The 20,000-nt window shown below is 46.0% G+C and overlaps 1 protein-coding gene across 1 annotated transcript in view; it reads left to right on the forward strand.

The window, feature by feature from the left end:
• Positions 1–420: 420 nt before the first annotated feature.
• Positions 421–20,000, forward strand: part of pald1a (phosphatase domain containing paladin 1a) — a gene marked incomplete at its 5' end in the record, with an annotated part of 152,399 nt that continues 132,819 nt past the window's right edge. Inside the window, 4 exons of the mRNA XM_052506094.1 lie at positions 421–531; positions 8,888–9,067; positions 12,785–12,949; positions 17,215–17,375. Of these exons, the coding sequence (XP_052362054.1) occupies positions 421–531; positions 8,888–9,067; positions 12,785–12,949; positions 17,215–17,375 (617 nt within the window). The remainder of the gene's footprint in view (positions 532–8,887; positions 9,068–12,784; positions 12,950–17,214; positions 17,376–20,000) is intronic.

The raw sequence follows: 20,000 nt of genomic DNA on the forward strand, positions 1-20,000 counted from the left end.
CGTAAGTCTCATCACGCCTCCAATCATTCAAGTCACGTAACCACCATCCAAGGGATGTTACCATGAGAATCCCTGAGGCTTTGATCACTAAGGTGTGAATGGATGGGGAGGGGTGGGGGGATGGTGAAGTGTGTGGGGACAGGGGGGGGGGGGTGGTGATGTGTGTGGGGACAGGGGTGGGGGTGAATGGTGAAGTGTGGGGACGGGGGACGGGACGGGGGTAGTTGAGTTGTGTGTGTGTGTGTGTGTGTGTGTGTGCTGTTATCTAATTTGTCTTGTCTTGGGTTCAGAAGATAAGGTAATTTATCTTATCTGACTAGTGAAATGTTGGGTCGGTCTCCAGTGGAAACCACAGTACCACTAAGAGGGATTGAATGCTTTGTTTCACCATGTTGCAGATGACGGCTACGTTATCCTCTGTATTCCAGATATAATTGCAGACAGGAATTTCAGATCCACGATGACCTCTTCAGAACAAACTACAAAGTGGGCCGGATATCAGACTCAATGCCTGAACACTACTTGGTACAGGTAGGAAGAACCCCCCAGACTCAATGACTGGAACACTACTTGGTACAGGTAGGAAGAACCCCCAGACTCAATGCCTGAACACTACTTGGTACAGGTAGGAAGAACCCCCCCAGACTCAATGCCTGGAACACTACTTGGTACAGGTAGGAAGAACCCCCCCCCAGACTCAATGCCTGGAACACTACTTGGTACAGGTAGGAAGAACCCCCCAGACTCAATGCCTGAACACTACTTGGTACAGGTAGGAAGAACCCCCAGACTCAATGCCTGGAACACTACTTGGTACAGGTAGGAAGAACCCCCCAGACTCAATGACTGAACACTACTTGATGTTGTTGTTACTTCACATTGATGTTGTTGTTACTTCACATTGATGTTGTTGTTACTTCACATTGATGTTGTTACTTCACATTGATGATGTTGTTACTTCACATTGATGTTGTTACTTCACATTGATGATGTTGTTACTTCACATTGATGATGTTGTTACTTCACATTGATGTTGTTGTTACTTCACATTGATGATGTTGTTACTTCACATTGATGATGTTGTTACTTCACATTGATGTTGTTGTTACTTCACATTGATGATGTTGTTACCCCTTGTTACTTCACATTGTTGTTGTTGTTACTTCACATTGATGATGTTGTTACCCCTTGTTACTTCACATTGTTGTTGTTGTTACTTCACATTGATGATGTTGTTACTTCACATTGATGTTGTTGTTACTTCACATTGATGTTGTTACTTCACATTGATGATGTTGTTACTTCACATTGATGATGTTGTTACTTCACATTGATGATGTTGTTACCCCGTGTTACTTCAAATTGTTGTTGTTACCCCTTGTTACTTCACATTGATGTTGTTGTTACCCCTTGTTACTTCACATTGATGTTGTTGTTACCCCTTGTTACTTCACATTGATGTTGTTACTTCACATTGATGATGTTGTTACTTCACATTGATGTTGTTGTTACTTCACATTGATGATGTTGTTACCCCTTGTTACTTCACATTGATGTTGTTGTTGTTACCCCTTGTTACTTCACATTGATGTTGTTGTTACTTCACATTGATGATGTTGTTACTTCACATTGATGTTGTTACCCCTTGTTACTTCACATTGATGTTGTTGTTACTTCACATTGATGATGTTGTTACTTCACATTGATGTTGTTACCCCTTGTTACTTCACATTGATGTTGTTACCCCTTGTTACTTCACATTGATGTTGTTGTTACCCCTTGTTACTTCACATTGATGTTGTTACTTCACATTGATGATGTTGTTACTTCACATTGATGTTGTTACCCCTTGTTACTTCACATTGATGTTGTTACTTCACATTGATGTTGTTGTTACTTCACATTGATGATGTTGTTACTTCACATTGATGTTGTTACCCCATGTTACTTCACATTGATGTTGTTACTTCACATTGATGATGTTGTTACTTCACATTGTTGTTGTTACCCCTTGTTACTTCACATTGATGTTGTTACCCCTTGTTACTTCACATTGATGTTGTTACCCCTTGTTACTTCACATTGATGTTGTTACTTCACATTGATGTTGTTGTTACTTCACATTGATGTTGTTGTTACTTCACATTGATGTTGTTGTTACTTCACATTGATGTTGTTGTTACCCCTTGTTACTTCACATTGATGTTGTTATCCCTTGTTACTTCACATTGATGTTGTTGTTACTTCACATTGATGTTGTTACCCCTTGTTACTTCACATTGATGTTGTTACCCCTTGTTACTTCACATTGATGTTGTTACTTCACATTGATGATGTTGTTACTTCACATTGTTGTTGTTACCCCTTGTTACTTCACATTGATGTTGTTACCCCTTGTTACTTCACATTGTTGTTGTTGTTACCCCTTGTTACTTCACATTGATGTTGTTACCCCTTGTTACTTCACATTGATGTTGTTACTTCACATTGATGTTGTTACCCCTTGTTACTTCACATTGATGTTGTTACTTCACATTGATGTTGTTACTTCACATTGATGTTGTTGTTACTTCACATTGATGTTGTTACCCCTTGTTACTTCACATTGATGTTGTTACTTCACATTGATGTTGTTACTTCACATTGATGTTGTTGTTACTTCACATTGATGTTGTTGTTACTTCACATTGATGTTGTTGTTACTTCACATTGATGTTGTTGTTACTTCATATTGATGTTGTTGTTACTTCACATTGATGTTGTTGTTACTTCACATTGATGTTGTTACCCCTTGTTACTTCACATTGATGTTGTTACTTCACATTGATGATGTTGTTACTTCACATTGATGTTGTTACCCCTTGTTACTTCACATTGATGATGTTGTTACTTCACATTGTTGTTGTTGTTACTTCACATTGATGTTGTTACCCCTTGTTACTTCACATTGTTGTTGTTGTTACCCCTTGTTACTTCACATTGATGTTGTTGTTACTTCACATTGATGATGTTGTTACTTCACATTGATGTTGTTGTTACTTCACATTGATGATGTTGTTACTTCACATTGATGTTGTTGTTACCCCTTGTTACTTCACATTGATGTTGTTACCCCTTGTTACTTCACATTGATGTTGTTACCCCTTGTTACTTCACATTGATGTTGTTGTTACTTCACATTGATGTTGTTGCCCCTTGTTACTTCACATTGATGTTGTTACTTCACATTGATGTTGTTACCCCTTGTTACTTCACATTGTTGTTGTTGTTACCCCTTGTTACTTCACATTGATGTTGTTACCCCTTGTTACTTCACATTGATGTTGTTGTTACTTCACATTGATGTTGTTGCCCCTTGTTACTTCACATTGATGATGTTGTTACTTCACATTGATGTTGTTACCCCTTGTTACTTCACATTGTTGTTGTTGTTACCCCTTGTTACTTCACATTGATGTTGTTACCACTTGTTACTTCACATTGATGTTGTTGTTACTTCACATTGATGATGTTGTTACCCCTTGTTACTTCACATTGTTGTTGTTGTTACCCCTTGTTACTTCACATTGATGTTGTTACTTCACATTGATGTTGTTACTTCACATTGATGTTGTTGTTACTTCACATTGATGTTGTTGTTACTTCACATTGTTGTTGTTGTTACCCCTTGTTACTTCACATTGATGTTGTTGCCCCTTGTTACTTCACATTGTTGTTGTTGTTACCCCTTGTTACTTCACATTGATGTTGTTACCCCTTGTTACTTCACATTGTTGTTGTTGTTACCCCTTGTTACTTCACATTGTTGTTGTTGTTACCCCTTGTTACTTCACATTGATGTTGTTACTTCACATTGATGTTGTTACTTCACATTGATGTTGTTGTTACTTCACATTGATGTTGTTGTTACTTCACATTGTTGTTGTTGTTACCCCTTGTTACTTCACATTGATGTTGTTGCCCCTTGTTACTTCACATTGATGTTGTTACCCCTTGTTACTTCACATTGATGATGTTGTTACCCCTTGTTACTTCACATTGATGATGTTGTTACCCCTTGTTACTTCACATTGATGTTGTTACTTCACATTGATGTTGTTGTTACTTCACATTGATGTTGTTGTTACTTCACATTGTTGTTGTTGTTACCCCTTGTTACTTCACATTGATGTTGTTGCCCCTTGTTACTTCACATTGATGTTGTTGTTACTTCACATTGATGTTGTTGTTACTTCACATTGTTGTTGTTGTTACCCCTTGTTACTTCACATTGATGTTGTTGCCCCTTGTTACTTCACATTGATGTTGTTACTTCACATTGATGTTGTTGTTACTTCACATTGATGTTGTTGTTACTTCACATTGATGTTGTTACTTCACATTGATGTTGTTGTTACTTCACATTGATGATGTTGTTACTTCACATTGATGTTGTTACTTCACATTGATGTTGTTGTTACTTCACATTGATGTTGTTACTTCACATTGATGTTGTTGTTACTTCACATTGTTGTTGTTGTTACCCCTTGTTACTTCACATTGATGTTGTTGTTACTTCACATTGATGTTGTTACTTCACATTGATGTTGTTACTTCACATTGATGTTGTTACTTCACATTGATGATGTTGTTACTTCACATTGATGTTGTTGTTACTTCACATTGTTGTTGTTGTTACCCCTTGTTACTTCACATTGATGTTGTTGTTACCCCTTGTTACTTCACATTGATGTTGTTGTTACTTCACATTGATGTTGTTACTTCACATTGATGTTGTTGTTACTTCACATTGATGTTGTTACTTCACATTGATGTTGTTGTTACTTCACATTGATGTTGTTGTTACTTCACATTGATGTTGTTACTTCACATTGATGTTGTTACCCCTTGTTACTTCACATTGATGTTGTTGCCCCTTGTTACTTCACATTGATGTTGTTGCCCCTTGTTACTTCACATTGATGTTGTTACCCCTTGTTACTTCACATTGATGTTGTTACTTCACATTGATGTTGTTGTTACTTCACATTGATGATGTTGTTACTTCACATTGATGATGTTGTTGCCCCTTGTTACTTCACATTGATGTTGTTGTTACTTCACATTGTTGTTGTTGTTACTTCACATTGATGTTGTTGCCCCTTGTTACTTCACATTGATGTTGTTGCCCCTTGTTACTTCACATTGATGTTGTTACCCCTTGTTACTTCACATTGATGTTGTTGCCCCTTGTTACTTCACATTGATGTTGTTACCCCTTGTTACTTCACATTGATGTTGTTGCCCCTTGTTACTTCACATTGATGTTGTTGCCCCTTGTTACTTCACATTGATGTTGTTGTTACTTCACATTGATGTTGTTGTTACTTCACATTGATGTTGTTACCCCTTGTTACTTCACATTGATGTTGTTGTTACTTCACATTGATGTTGTTGTTACTTCACATTGATGTTGTTACCCCTTGTTACTTCACATTGATGTTGTTGCCCCTTGTTACTTCACATTGATGTTGTTACCCCTTGTTACTTCACATTGATGTTGTTGCCCCTTGTTACTTCACATTGATGTTGTTGTTACTTCACATTGATGTTGTTGTTACTTCACATTGTTGTTGTTGATGTTGTTACCCATTTACATTTACATTTGTCATGTTTCACATTGATGATGTTCTTATCCAGATGTTGTTGCGACTTCACATTGATGGTTGTTACACCTTATGACAACCAGTGGATGTTGTTACTTGCATCTAAATGATGAAGTTGGCCCCTTGTTACTTCACATTGATGTTGTTACCCTTCACATTGATGATTACCCTTCACTAGGTGTTCCTTGAAGAGGTGGGGTTTCAGGTGTCTCCGGAAGGTGGTGTTGACTTCACGCTGTCCTGTTGTTACTTCGTGAGGGATGTTTGTTACACCATTGGGGGCCAGAGCAGCTAACAGTTGTTGACTTCACACTTGATGTTGTTGAATCCTTGTTACTTCACATTGATGTTGTTACCCCTTGTTACTTCACATTGATGATGTTGTTATCATCTTGCGTGGCCATTGGTCCTTCTGATCCACCTATCACCTGTCACAGAGCTGTTCAGACATGCCCAGACCCATATTGTTACCGGGGAGGTTGTTTACTCACATAGATCACTACGGTTTCACCTGCCCGCTTTAAACAAGGATGAACATCTGATAATGAATGAAGAGGCTTCAGAGATCAGTGTGAAACGAGCAACATTAACGGTTATCCACAACAGTGGAATCAGAGGCACCCTTCAACATACTATTGTTGCTAATCGCTAATGTTGCTCATTTCACACTGATGCTATAAAGTGGAATCGGAGGCACCCTTCAACATACTATTGTTGCTAATCGCTAATGTTGCTCATTTCACACTGATGCTATAAAGTGGAATCGGAGGCACCCTTCAACATACTATTGTTGCTAATCGCTAATGTTGCTCATTTCACACTGATGCTATAAAGACCACCTTGAATAAATGTGTTATGAAGTCCTGGTAGGTATTTATTTATTTATTTATAGGGGACAATGCACATTAGTCAACATCTATATTACAATAATGCAACATCTATGTAAATGAGGTTAGCCAAAAGATCATTTGTGCCGTAGTCCCTGGGCAGGTATGTAGTCCCTGGGCAGGTATGTAGTCCCTGGGCAGGTATGTAGGTTCCCTTGAAGTGTTCCCCGTACTGACTCTACTGTACCCCCAGGGCCAGGGCCCGTACTGACTCTACTGTACCCCCAGGGCCAGAGCCCGTACTGACTCTACTGTACCCCCAGGGCCAGGGCCCGTACTGACTCTACTGTACCCCCAGGGCTAGGGCCCGTACTGACTCTACTGTACCCCCAGAGGGCCCGTACTGACTCTACTGTACCCCCAGGGCTTGTACTGACTCTACTGTACCCCCCCAGAGCCCGTACTGACTCTACTGTAGGGCCCCCAGGGCCAGGAGCCCGTACTGACTCTACTGTACCCCCAGGGCCAGGGCCGTACTGACTCTACTGTACCCCCAGGGTCAGGGCCTGTACTGACTCTACTGTACCCCCAGGGCCAGGGCCCGTACTGACTCTACTGTACCCCCAGGGCCAGAGCCCGTACTGACTCTACTGTACCCCCAGGGCCAGAGCCCGTACTGACTTACTGTACCCCCAGGGCCAGGGCCCGGGCCTACTGACTCTACTGTACCCCCAGGGCCAGAGCCCGTACTGACTCTACTGTACAGGGCCCCAGGGCCAGGGAGCCCGTACTGACTCTACTGTACTGACTCCCCACCCCCCAGGGGCCAGAGCCCCAGGGCCAGGGCCCTGACTCTACTGTACCCCCAGGGCCCGTACTGACTCTACTGTACCCCCAGGGCCAGGGCCCGTACTGACTACTGTACCCCCAGGGCCAGAGCCCGTACTGACTCTACTGTACCCCCACCCAGGGGCCACTGGCCCTGTACCCCCAGGGAGGGGCCTCTACTACTACCCCCAGGGCCAGGGCCCGTACTGACTCTACTGTACCCCCCCAGGGCCAGAGCCCGGGCCTGACTCTACTGTACCCCCAGGGCCAGAGCCCGTACCCCAGGGTCAGGGGCCTGACTCTACTGTACCCCCAGGGCCAGGGCCGTACTGACTCTACTGTACCCCCAGGGCCAGAGCCCGTACTGACTCTACTGTACCCCCAGGGCCAGGCCCGTACTGACTCTACTGTACCCCCAGGGCCAGAGCCCGTACTGACTCTACTGTGACCCCCAGGGTACCCCCAGGGCCAGAGCCCGTACTGACTCTACTGTACCCCCAGGGCCAGGCCCGTACTGACTCTACTACCCCCAGGGCCAGTACTGACCCTACTACCCCCAGGGCCAGGGCCCGTACTGACTCTACTGTACCCCCAGGGCCAGAGCCCGTACTGACTCTACTGTACCCCCAGGGCCAGACTCTACTGCCCGTACTGACTCTACTGTACCCCCAGGGACCACTGTACCCCCAGCCCGTACTGACTCTACTGTACCCCCAGGGGGCCAGAGCCCGTACTGACTCTACTGTACCCCCAGGGCCAGAGCCCGTACTGACTCTACTGTACCCCCAGGGCCAGGACTCTACTGCCCGTACTGACTCTACTGTACCCCCAGGGCCAGAGCCCGTACTGACTCTACTGTACCCCCAGGGGGACTCAGTACCCCCAGGGCCCGTACTGACTCTACTGTACCCCCAGGGCCCACTGGTACCCCCAGGGCCCGTACTGACTGTCTACTGACTCTACCCCCAGGGCCAGAGCCCGTACTGACTCTACTGTACCCCCAGGGCCAGAGCCCGTACTGACTCTACTGTACCCCCAGGGCCAGGCCCGTACTGACTCTACTGTACCCCCAGGGCCTGTACTGACTCTACTGTACCCCCAGGGCCAGGGCCCGTACTGACTCTACTGTACCCCCAGGGCCAGGGCCCGTACTGACTCTACTGTACCCCCAGGGCCAGGGCCCGTACTGACTCTACTGTACCCCCAGGGCCAGAGCCCGTACTGACTCTACTGTACCCCCAGGGCCAGGGCCCGTACTGACTCTACTGTACCCCCAGGGCCAGAGCCCGTACTGACTCTACTGTACCCCCAGGGCCAGAGCCCGTACTGACTCTACTGTACCCCCAGGGCCAGAGCCCGTACTGACTCTACTGTACCCCCAGGGCCAGAGCCCGTACTGACTCTACTGTACCCCCAGGGCCAGAGCCCGTACTGACTCTACTGTACCCCCAGGGCCCGTACTGACTCTACTGTACCCCCAGGGCCCGTACTGACTCTACTGTACCCCCAACAGCAGCTGTCGATGGAAAGGGGTGTTTCTAAATGCATGTATTTGATTGTTTGAGTGACGGTACTGTGTGTCTGTAGGGTGAGTTCTTCATGGTCCAGGACGTGTACAGCAAGGCTGACGTCCTCAACACTACAGGCAGCTACGGAGCGCCAAACTACCGCCAGGTGAAAGGAAGCTACCCGCTGTACGGCATGGGCCAGCCCAGCCTGAATGGCTTCAAACAGGTCCTCCAAAGACTACAGAGTCAAGGGCATGAGGTTAGTGCACTGCCCTCGGGGGGGGGGGAACTCTATTTTCTTCATAGTGCACTACTGTTGACCCTTAGGTCTGTGTCTCTCTCTCTCTGTCTCTCTCTCTCTCTCTGTCTCTGTCTCTGTCTCTCTCTCTCTGTCTCTCTTTCTCTCTCTGTCTGTCTGTCTCTCTGTCTCTCTCTCTCTGTCTCTGTCTCTCTCTCTCTGTCTGTCTCTCTCTCTGTCTCTCTGTCTCTCTGTCTCTCTGTGTCTCTCTGTGTCTCTGTCTCTCTCTCTCTCTCTCTCTCTCTCTGTCTCTGTGTGTCTCTGTCTCTGTCTCTCTCTGTCTCTCTCTCTGTCTGTCTGTGTGTCTCTATGTCTCTCTCTGCCTCTCTCTGTCTCTGTCTCTGTCTCTCTCTCTCTGTCTCTCTCTCTCTCTGTCTCTGTGTGTCTCTGTCTCTCTCTCTGTCTCTCTCTCTGTCTCTGTGTGTCTCTCTCTGTCTCTCAATTTCAATTCAAGGGGCTTTATTGCTATGGGAAACACATGTTAACATTGCCAAGGCAAGTGAAGTAGATAATTAACAGAAGTGAAATAAACAATACAAATGAACAGTAAACATTACTCTCACAGAAGTTCCAAAATAATAAAGACATTACAAATGTAATGTGTTCAGTGTTGTAACAATGTGCAAATAGTTAAAGTACAAAAGGGAAAATAAACATAAATATGGGTTGTATTTACAATGGTTTTTCACTGTTTGGCCTTTTCTTGTGGCAACAGGTCACACATCATGCTGCTGTGATGGCACACTGTGGTATTTAACCCATGGGAGTTTATCAAAATGAGATTTTTTCCTTTGTGGATCTGTGAAATCTGAGGGAGATATGTTTCTCTATGGTCATACATTTGGCAGGAGGTTAGGAAGTGCAGCTCCGTTTCCACCTCATTTTGTGGGCAGTGAGCACATAGCTTGTCTTCTCTTGAGAGCCAGGTCTGTCTACGGCGGCCTTTCTCAATAGCAAGACTATGCTCACTGAGTCTTCTCTGTCTGTGTGTCTGTGTGTCTGTGTGTCTGTGAGTCTCGCTCGCTATCTTCTCTTCCGCCTGTTGTCTTTGTCGTGGATAAATATTTTGAGGGGTCAGGTACTCTGTCCGTGCTTTGGGACAAACAGATGCACTGTGCCACAAACACAAACCCTGGCTGTGTGGCAAATGGCACCCCATTCCCTATATAGTGCACTACATTTGACCAGGGCCCCATAGGGCTCTGTATAGGGAATAGGGTACCATTTGACCAGGGCTCATAGGGCTCTGTATAGGGAATAGGGTACCATTTGACCAGGGCCCCATAGGGCTCTGTATAGGGAATAGGGTACCATTTGACCAGGGCCCCATAGGGCTCTGTATAGGGAATAGGGTACCATTTGACCAGGGCCCCATAGGGCTCTGTATAGGGAATAGGGTACCATTTGACCAGGGCTCATAGGGCTCTGTATAGGGAATAGGGTACCATTTGACCAGGCCTCATAGGGCTCTGTATAGGGAATAGGGTACCATTTGACCAGGCCTCATAGGGCTCTGTATAGGGAATAGGGTACCATTTGACCAGGCCTCATAAGGCTCTGTATAGGGAATAGGGTACCATTTGACCAGGCCTCATAGGGCTCTGTATAGGGAATAGGGTACCATTTGACCAGGGCTCATAAGGCTCTGTATAGGGAATAGGGTACCATTTGACCAGGGCTCATAGGGCTCTGTATAGGGAATAGGGTACCATTTGACCAGGGCCCCATAGGGCTCTGTATAGGGAATAGGGTACCATTTGACCAGGGCTCATAGGGCTCTGTATAGGGAATAGGGTACCATTTGACCAGGGCTCATAAGGCTCTGTATAGGGAATAGGGTACCATTTGACCAGGGCCCCATAGGGCTCTGTATAGGGAATAGGGTACCATTTGACCAGGGCTCATAAGGCTCTGTATAGGGAATAGGGTACCATTTGACCAGGGCTCATAGGGCTCTGTATAGGGAATAGGGTACCATTTGACCAGGGCTCATAGGGCTCTGTATAGGGAATAGGGTACCATTTGACCAGGGCCCCATAGGGCTCTGTATAGGGAATAGGGTACCATTTGACCAGGGCCTCATAGGGCTCTGTATAGGGAATAGGGTACCATTTGACCAGGGCCCCAATAGGGCTCTGTATAGGGAATAGGGTACCATTTGACCAGGCCTCATAGGGCTCTGTATAGGGAATAGGGTACCATTTGACCAGGGCTCATAGGGCTCTATATAGGGAATAGGGTACCATTTGACCAGGCCTCATATGGCTCTGTATAGGGAATAGGGTACCATTTGACCAGGGCTCATAGGGCTCTGTATAAGGAATAGGGTACCATTTGACCAGGGCTCATAGGGCTCTGTATAAGGAATAGGGTACCATTTGACCAGGGCTCATAGGGCTCTGTATAGGGAATAGGGTACCATTTGACCAGGGCCCCATAGGGCTCTGTATAGGGAATAGGGTACCATTTGACCAGGGCTCATAGGGCTCTGTATAGGGAATAGGGTACCATTTGACCAGGGCTCATAAGGCTCTGTATAGGGAATAGGGTACCATTTGACCAGGGCTCATAGGGCTCTGTATAGGGAATAGGGTACCATTTGACCAGGGCCCCATAGGGCTCTGTATAGGGAATAGGGTACCATTTGACCAGGGCTCATAGGGCTCTGTATAGGGAATAGGGTACCATTTGACCAGGGCTCATAAGGCTCTGTATAGGGAATAGGGTACCATTTGACCAGGGCCCCATAGGGCTCTGTATAGGGAATAGGGTACCATTTGACCAGGGCCCCATAGGGCTCTGTATAGGGAATAGGGTACCATTTGACCAGGGCCCCATAGGGCTCTGTATAGGGAATAGGGTACCATTTGACCAGGGCTCATAAGGCTCTGTATAGGGAATAGGGTACCATTTGACCAGGGCCCCATAGGGCTCTGTATAGGAATAGGGTACCATTTGACCAGGGCTCATAGGGCTCTGTATAGGGAATAGGGTACCATTTGACCAGGCCTCATAGGGCTCTGTATAGGGAATAGGGTACCATTTGACCAGGGCTCATAGGGCTCTGTATAGGGAATAGGGTACCATTTGACCAGGGCTCATAGGGCTCTGTATAGGGAATAGGGTACCATTTGACCAGGGCTCATAGGGCTCTGTATAGGGAATAGGGTACCATTTGACCAGGGCTCATAGGGCTCTGTATAGGGAATAGGGTACCATTTGACCAGGGCCCATTGGGCTCTGTATAGGGAATAGGGTACCATTTGACCAGGCCTCATAGGGCTCTGTATAGGGAATAGGGTGCCATTTGGAAGGTATCCCCATGTGGAATGAAGGAAAATAAAGAATATCTCTCAGGGTCGTGAGTCCAGTATGGAAAACTCACTGTAATCCAAATTAAATTAACGTAATTATATAGCAGCGAGTTCATGATCAATTCCTGGCTCATGTGGTACACGTCAAATGACAACGGAATGTTTCCAATCGGGTTTGGAACAAAACTTTACAGATTCTACAACCAAATAACTGGCCTGTTGACTAGTTATTATTCCTGGGCCCGTTTTCAAAAAGTATCTGGGTTTTAGAGGGCTGATCTAGGATCAGGTTTCCCCTGTCTACATCATCTTATTAATTACTGCCTCTTTTTGAATGTAGGCCATATGATTTATCTCTTCCCAGGAGGTGATGTTCTTCTGTGTGCGTGAGGAACCGGTGCTGTTCCTGCACCTGGAGGAGAACTTTGTTCCATACACTCCGCGGAGGAAGGAGAACCTCCATGAGAATCTCCATGGCCTGGACAAGGAGGAGACGGTGGAGACCCTGGAGCTCACCATCAGGAAGGAGGTGACCTGGCCTCCTCGTACTAATAAACCTAGAAACCTCCTCTTTATCTATCAATATACTGGCCTCCTCCTACTAATAAACCCATAAACCTCTTTATCTATCAATATACTGGCCTCCTCCTACTAATAAACCTAGAAACCTCCTCTTTATCTATCAATATACTGGCCTCCTACTAATAAACCTAGAAACCTCCTCTTTATCTATCAATATACTGGCCTCCTCCTACTAATAAACCCATAAACCTCCTCTTTATCTATCAATATACTGGCCTCCTCCTACTAATAAACCTAGAAACCTCTTTATCTATCAATATACTGGCCTCCTACTACTAATAAACCTAGAAACCTCCTCTTTATCTATCAATATACTGGCCTCCTCCTACTAATAAACCTAGAAACCTCCTCTTTATCTATCAATATACTGGCCTCCTACTACTAATAAACCTAGAAACCTCCTCTTTATCTATCAATATACTGGCCTCCTACTACTAATAAACCTAGAAACCTCCTCTTTATCTATCAATATACTGGCCTCCTCCTACTAATAAACCTAGAAACCTCCTCTTTATCTATCAATATACTGGCCTCCTCCTGCTAATAAACCCATACACCTCTTTATCTATCAATATACTGGCCTCCTCCTACTAATAAACCTAGAAACCTCCTCTTTATCTATCAATATACTGGCCTCCTACTAATAAACCTAGAAACCTCCTCTTTATCTATCAATATACTGGCCTCCTCCTACTAATAAACCCATAAACCTCTTCTCTTTATCTATCAATATACTGGCCTCCTCCTACTAATAAACCTAGAAACCTCCTCTTTATCTATCAATATACTGGCCTCCTCCTACTAATAAACCCATAAACCTCCTCTTTATCTATCAATATACTGGCCTCCTCTACTAATAAACCTAGAAACCTCCTCTTTATCTATCAATATACTGGCCTCCTACTACTAATAAACCTAGAAACCTCCTCTTTATCTATCAATATACTGGCCTCCTCCTACTAATAAACCCATACACCTCTTTATCTATCAATATACTGGCCTCCTCCTACTAATAAACCCATAAACCTCCTCTTTATCTATCAATATACTGGCCTCCTCCTACTAATAAACCTAGAAACCTCCTCTTTATCTATCAATATACTGGCCTCCTCCTACTAATAAACCCATACAACTCCTCTTTATCTATCAATATACTGGCCTCCTCGTACTAATAAACCTAGAAACCTCCTCTTTATCTATCAATATACTGGCCTCCTACTAATAAACCTAGAAACCTCCTCTTTATCTATCAATATACTGGCCTCCTCCTACTAATAAACCTAGAAACCACCTCTATCTATCAATATACTGGCCTCCTCCTACTAATAAACCCATACAACTCCTCTTTATCTATCAATATACTGGCCTCCTCGTACTAATAAACCTAGAAACCTCCTCTTTATCTATCAATATACTGGCCTCCTACTAATAAACCTAGAAACCTCCTCTTTATCTATCAATATACTGGCCTCCTCGTACTAATAAACCAATAAACCTCCTCTTTATCTATCAATATACTGGCCTCCTCCTACTAATAAACCTAGAAACCTCCTCTTTATCTATCAATATACTGGCCTCCTCCTACTAATAAACCTAGAAACCTCCTCTTATTATTTTTTATACCTTTTATTTAACTAGGCAAGTCAGTTAAGAACACATTCTTATTTTCAATGACGGCCTAGGAACAGTGGGTTAACTGGTCTAGGAACGGTGGGTTAACTGGTCTAGGAACGGTGGGTTAACTGGTCTAGGAACAGTGGGTTAACTGGTCTAGGAACGGTAGGTTAACTGGTCTAGGAACGGTGGGTTAACTGGTCTAGGAACAGTGGGTTAACTGGTCTAGGAACAGTGGGTTAACTGGTCTAGGAACAGTGGGTTAACTGGTCTAGGAACGGTGGGTTAACTGGTCTAGGAACGGTGGGTTAACTGGTCTAGGAACGGTAGGTTAACTGGTCTAGGAACGGTGGGTTAACTGGTCTAGGAATGGTGGGTTAACTGGTCTAGGAACGGTGGGTTAACTGGTCTAGGAACAGTGGGTTAACTGGTCTAGGAACAGTGGGTTAACTGGTCTAGGAACAGTGGGTTAACTGGTCTAGGAACAGTGGGTTAACTGGTCTAGGAACAGTGGGTTAACTGGTCTAGGAACAGTGGGTTAACTGGTCTAGGAACAGTGGGTTAACTGGTCTAGGAACAGTGGGTTAACTGGTCTAGGAACGGTGGGTTAACTGGTCTAGGAACGGTGGGTTAACTGGTCTAGGAACGGTGGGTTAACTGGTCTAGGAACGGTGGGATTTTCTGGATTTTTTTTCTCATTTTGTCTGTCATGGTTGAAGTGTACCTTTGAAAATTACAGGCCTCTCTCATCTTTTTAAGTGGGAGAACTTGCACAGTTGGTGGCTGACTAAACACTTTTTTTGCTCCACTGTATATTGTCGTCAAGGCTTTATATGGTGGAGCGAGAAGGGTGTGTCTGAACAGTTTTCTAACCCATGACTCTTCACAGGGGCGGGCCACTGATTTGAGCAGAGCCCTAACCTTATGAAAACTCAATTCTCACATTTTAGAAGCTAAAATCACATTTCATCCCATCACGAATAATTCCATATTCAAACATTTAAATTGAACAACAATTCCATGTGAATCCGATAACTCTGATGTGTAGACTTTCCACTGTAGAGTTTATGTCATATTATCATTGATGAGAATGTCTCAGATGACAACCGAACTGACATCATATTCATTAAGTACCACCGCATATTTTCAATTGGTCAGATTACCAGAATATAGTTAATTTCCCCCCACCTTCTGATGTTCCCAGAATCTCTATGTTAACCACGGGGTTTGCAAATGTAACCCCAGTAGGGTAGAGAGAGAGGAAAAAGGGGGGAAGAGGTATTTCTGACTGTCATAAACCTACCCCCCAGGCCAACGTCATGACACAGGGTTGGTAGAGACAGGGTTGGTAGGGACAGGGTTGGTAGGGACAGGGTTGGTAAGGATAGGGTTGGTAGGGACAGGGTTGGTAGGGATAGGGTTGGGAATGGTTGTGGTGGTAGATGTGTCCTCAGACGTTGTTCTCTGTAGCCACAGAAGGACTCCTCCAGCAGCCCCGTGTAACACCCACCTGGGTGATGTTTCCTCTGCTGCAGAATCGGGTGCTGAAAGCTCTCCACACATCAGTCCAGACTACTAGTCATCCTCATTACAAGGCAGACCTCTGCCATCTCAGCAGTGCAGTTCTCTTACGCTTTGGGTGGTGAAACGACAAGCTGTCTCAAGAATGCATCTTTTAAATGCAAACTGTCAGCTGACTAGCTAGCACATCGAGATACCATCATTTCTGCAGGTCTGATACTTAAGACAAGTAGATATATTGGATCAAAATGATATTAGTTAAAGAAAGAAAAATCATTACAACGAACAAACAGAGCAGGTAAAATCGTCTGCAGTGTTTCCGAACATCATTTCGGGGCGGCAGGGTAGCCTAGTGGTTAGAGTGTTGGACTAGTAACCGAAAGGTTGCAAGTTCAAATCCCCGAGCTGACAAGGTACAAATCTGGCGTTCTGCCCCTGAACAGGCAGTTAACCCACTAGGCCGCCATTGAAAATAAGAATTTGTTCTTAACTGACTTGCCTAGTAAAAAAAAGTTTTTTTAAAAAAGAAGACTCTGATGCTCTCTGGTTTCTCTAGCTCCACTCTGATGCTCTCTGGTTTCTCTAGCTCCACTCTGATGCTCTCTGGTTTCTCTAGCTCCACTCTGATGCTCTCTGGTTTCTCTAGCTCCACTCTGATGCTCTCTGGTTTCTCTAGCTCCACTCTGATGCTCTCTGGTTTCTCTCTAGCTCCACTCTGATGCTCTCTGGTTTCTCTAGCTCCACTCTGATGCTCTCTGGTTTCTCTCTAGCTCCACTCTGATGCTCTCTGGTTTCTCTAGCTCCACTCTGATGCTCTCTGGTTTCTCTAGCTCCACTCTGATGCTCTCTGGTTTCTCTCTAGCTCCACTCTGATGCTCTCTGGTTTTCTCTAGCTCCACTCTGATGCTCTCTGGTTTCTCTAGCTCCACTCTGATGCTCTCTGGTTTCCCTCTAGCTCCACTCTGATGCTCTCTGGTTTCTCTAGCTCCACTCTGATGCTCTCTGGTTTCTCTAGCTCCACTCTGATGCTCTCTGGTTTCTCTAGCTCCACTCTGATGCTCTCTGGTTTCTCTCTAGCTCCACGACTTTGCCAAGTTGAACGATAACGTATTCTACGTGTATAACGACATCGAGCACTTCAAGGGCGAGCCTCAGCGGAGGACCATCACCTGCGAGGAGGACATCCAGGTCACAGAGGAGGTCTACAGGAGACCTCTGTTCACCATGCCTCTCTACAGGTTCATGGTCACTTCCTCTTTTTCACTCCTTCTTTATTGAATATTTGAATGTGTGATTAGTTTATCTTTTTTTTCTTATTGACACAATGCAACATGCTGCTCACTCTCTCTCTCTCTGGTTCTCTCTCTAGCTCCTCTCTGATGCTCTCTGGTTCTCTCTCTCTAGCTCCACTCTGATGCTCTCTGGTTTCTCTCTAGCTCTCTCTCTGCCCTCTCTCTCTGTTTCTCTCTGCTCCTCTCTCTGCTCTCTCTCTCTCTTCTCTCTCTAGCTCCACTCTCTCTCTGCTCTCTCTCTGTTTCTCTCTAGCTCACTCTCTCTGCTCTCTCTCTCTCTCTCTGCTCTCTCTCTCTGCTCCCTCTCTCTGCCCTCTCTCTCTCTGCTCCCTCTCTCTGCCCACTCTGATGCTCTCTGTTTCTCTCTAGCTCCACTCTGATGCTCTCACTCTCTGTTTCTCTCTCTGCCCTCACTCTCTGCTCTTTCTCTCTGCCCTTTCTCTGCTCTCTCTCTCTGCCCTCTCTCTCTGCTCTCTCTCTCTGCTCTCTCTCTCTGCCTCTCTCTGCCCTCACTCTCTGCTCTCTCTCTCTGCCCTCTCTCTCTGAGCTCTTCTCTGCCCTCTCTCTCTGCTCTCTCTCTCTGACCTCTCTCTCTCTGCCCTCTCTCTCTGCTCCTCTCTCTCTGCTCTCTCTGCCCTCTCTCTCTAGGAGACTCTCTGTCTCTCTCTCTTCTCTCTCTCAGGTTCTGCCCTCACTCTCCTCTTTTCTCTCTCTCCTCTCTCTCTGCCCTCTCTCTTTCTCTGTCTCTTCTCTCTCTCTCTTCTTTTCTTATTGACACTCTGCTCATGCTGCTCTCTCTCTCTGCCCTCTCTCTCTGCCCTCTCTCTCTCTCTGCCCTCTCTCTCTCTGCTCCCTCTCTCTGCCCTCTCTCTCTGCTCTCTCTCTCTGCCCTCTCTCTCTGCCTCTCTCTCTCCTCTCTCTCTCTCTCTCTCTCTCTCTCTCTCTCTCTCTCTCTCTCTCTCTCTCTCTCTCTCTCTCTCTCTCTCTCTCCCTCTCTCTGCTCTCTCTCTCTGCTCTCTCTCTGCTCTCTCTCTCTCTCTCTCTCTCTGCTCTCTCTCTCTCTGCCCTCTCTCTCTGCTCTCTCTCTCTGCCCTCTCTCTCTGCTCTCTCTCTCTCTGCTCTCTCTCTCTGCTCTCTCTCTCTGCCTCTCTCTCTCTGCTCTCTCTCTCTGCCCTCTCTCTCTGCTCTCTCTCTCTCTGCTCCTCTCTCTCTGCTCTCTCTCTCTGCCTCTCTCTCTCTCTCTCTCTGCTCTCTCTCTCTGCCTCTCTCTCTCTGCCTCTCTCTCTCTCTCTCTCTGCCCTCTCTCTCTGCCCTCTCTCTGCCTCTCTCTCTGCTCTCTCTCTCTGCTCTCTCTCTCTGCCCTCTCTCTCTCTCTCTCTCTCTGCTCTCTCCTCTCTCTCTCTGCTCTCTCTCTCTGCCCTCTCTCTCTGCCCTCTCTCTCTGCCCTCTCTCTCTGCTCTCTCTCTCTTCCCTCTCTCTCTGCTCTCTCTCTCTGCCCTCTCTCTCCCTCTCTCTCTGTCTCTCCATCAAATTTCAATTTCTCTCTGCCCTCTCTCTCTGCCCTCTCTCTCTGCCCTCACTCTCTGCTCTCTCTCTCTGCCCTCTCTCTGCTCTCTCTCTCTCTCTCTGCTCTCTCTCTCTGCTCTCTCTCTCTGCTCTCTCTGCCCTCTCTCTCTGCTCTCTCTCTCTCTCTCTCTCTCTCTCTCCTCTCTCTCTGCTCTCTCTCTCTCTCTGCTCTCTCTCCTCTCTCTCTGCTCTCTCTCTCTCTCTCTTCTCCTCTCTCTCTCTGCTCTCTCTCTGCTCCTCTCTCTCTCTGCCCTCTCTCTCTGCTCTCTCTCTCTGCTCTCTCTCTCTGCCCTCTCTCTCTGCTGCTCTCTCTCTCTCTCTCTGCTCTCTCTCTGCCCTCTCTCTCTGCTCTCTCTCTCTCTCCCTCTCTCTCTGCTCTCTCTCTGCTCTGCTCTCTGCTCTCTCTGCTCTCTCTCTCTCTGCTCTCTCTCTCTCTCTCTCTCTCTCTCTCTCTCTGCTCTCTCTCTCTGCTCTCTCTCTGCTCTCTCTCTCTGCCCTCTCTCTCTGCTCTCTCTCTCTCTCTCTCTCTGCCCTCTCTCTCTGCTCTCTCTCTCTGCTCTCTCTCTCTGCTCTCTCTCTCTGCTCTCTCTCTCTCTGCTCTCTCTCTCTGCTCTCTCTCTCTCTGCCTCTCTCTCTGCTCTCTCTCTCTCTCTGCTCTCTCTCTCTCTCTCTCTCTGCTCTCTCTCTCTGCTCTCTCTCTCTCTGCTCTCTCTGCTCTCTGCTCTCTCTCTCTGCCCCTCTCTCTCTGCCCTCTCTCTCTGCTCTCTCTCTCTGCCCTCTCTCTCTGCTCTCTCTCTCTGCCCTCTCTCTCTGCTCTCTCTCTCTGCCCTCTCTCTCTGCCCTCTCTCTCTCTCTCTCCTCTCTCTCTGCTCTCTCTCTGCTCTCTCTCTCTCTCTCTGCCCTCTCTCTCTCTCTCTCTCTCTGCTCTCTCTCTCTGCCTCTCTGCTGTAACTCTCTCTCTGCTCTCTCTCTCTCTCTCTCTCTCCTCTCTCTCTCTTCTCTCTC

This window comes from Oncorhynchus keta, unplaced genomic scaffold (genome assembly GCF_023373465.1).
Source record: "Oncorhynchus keta strain PuntledgeMale-10-30-2019 unplaced genomic scaffold, Oket_V2 Un_contig_2549_pilon_pilon, whole genome shotgun sequence".
NCBI lineage: Eukaryota > Metazoa > Chordata > Actinopteri > Salmoniformes > Salmonidae > Oncorhynchus > Oncorhynchus keta.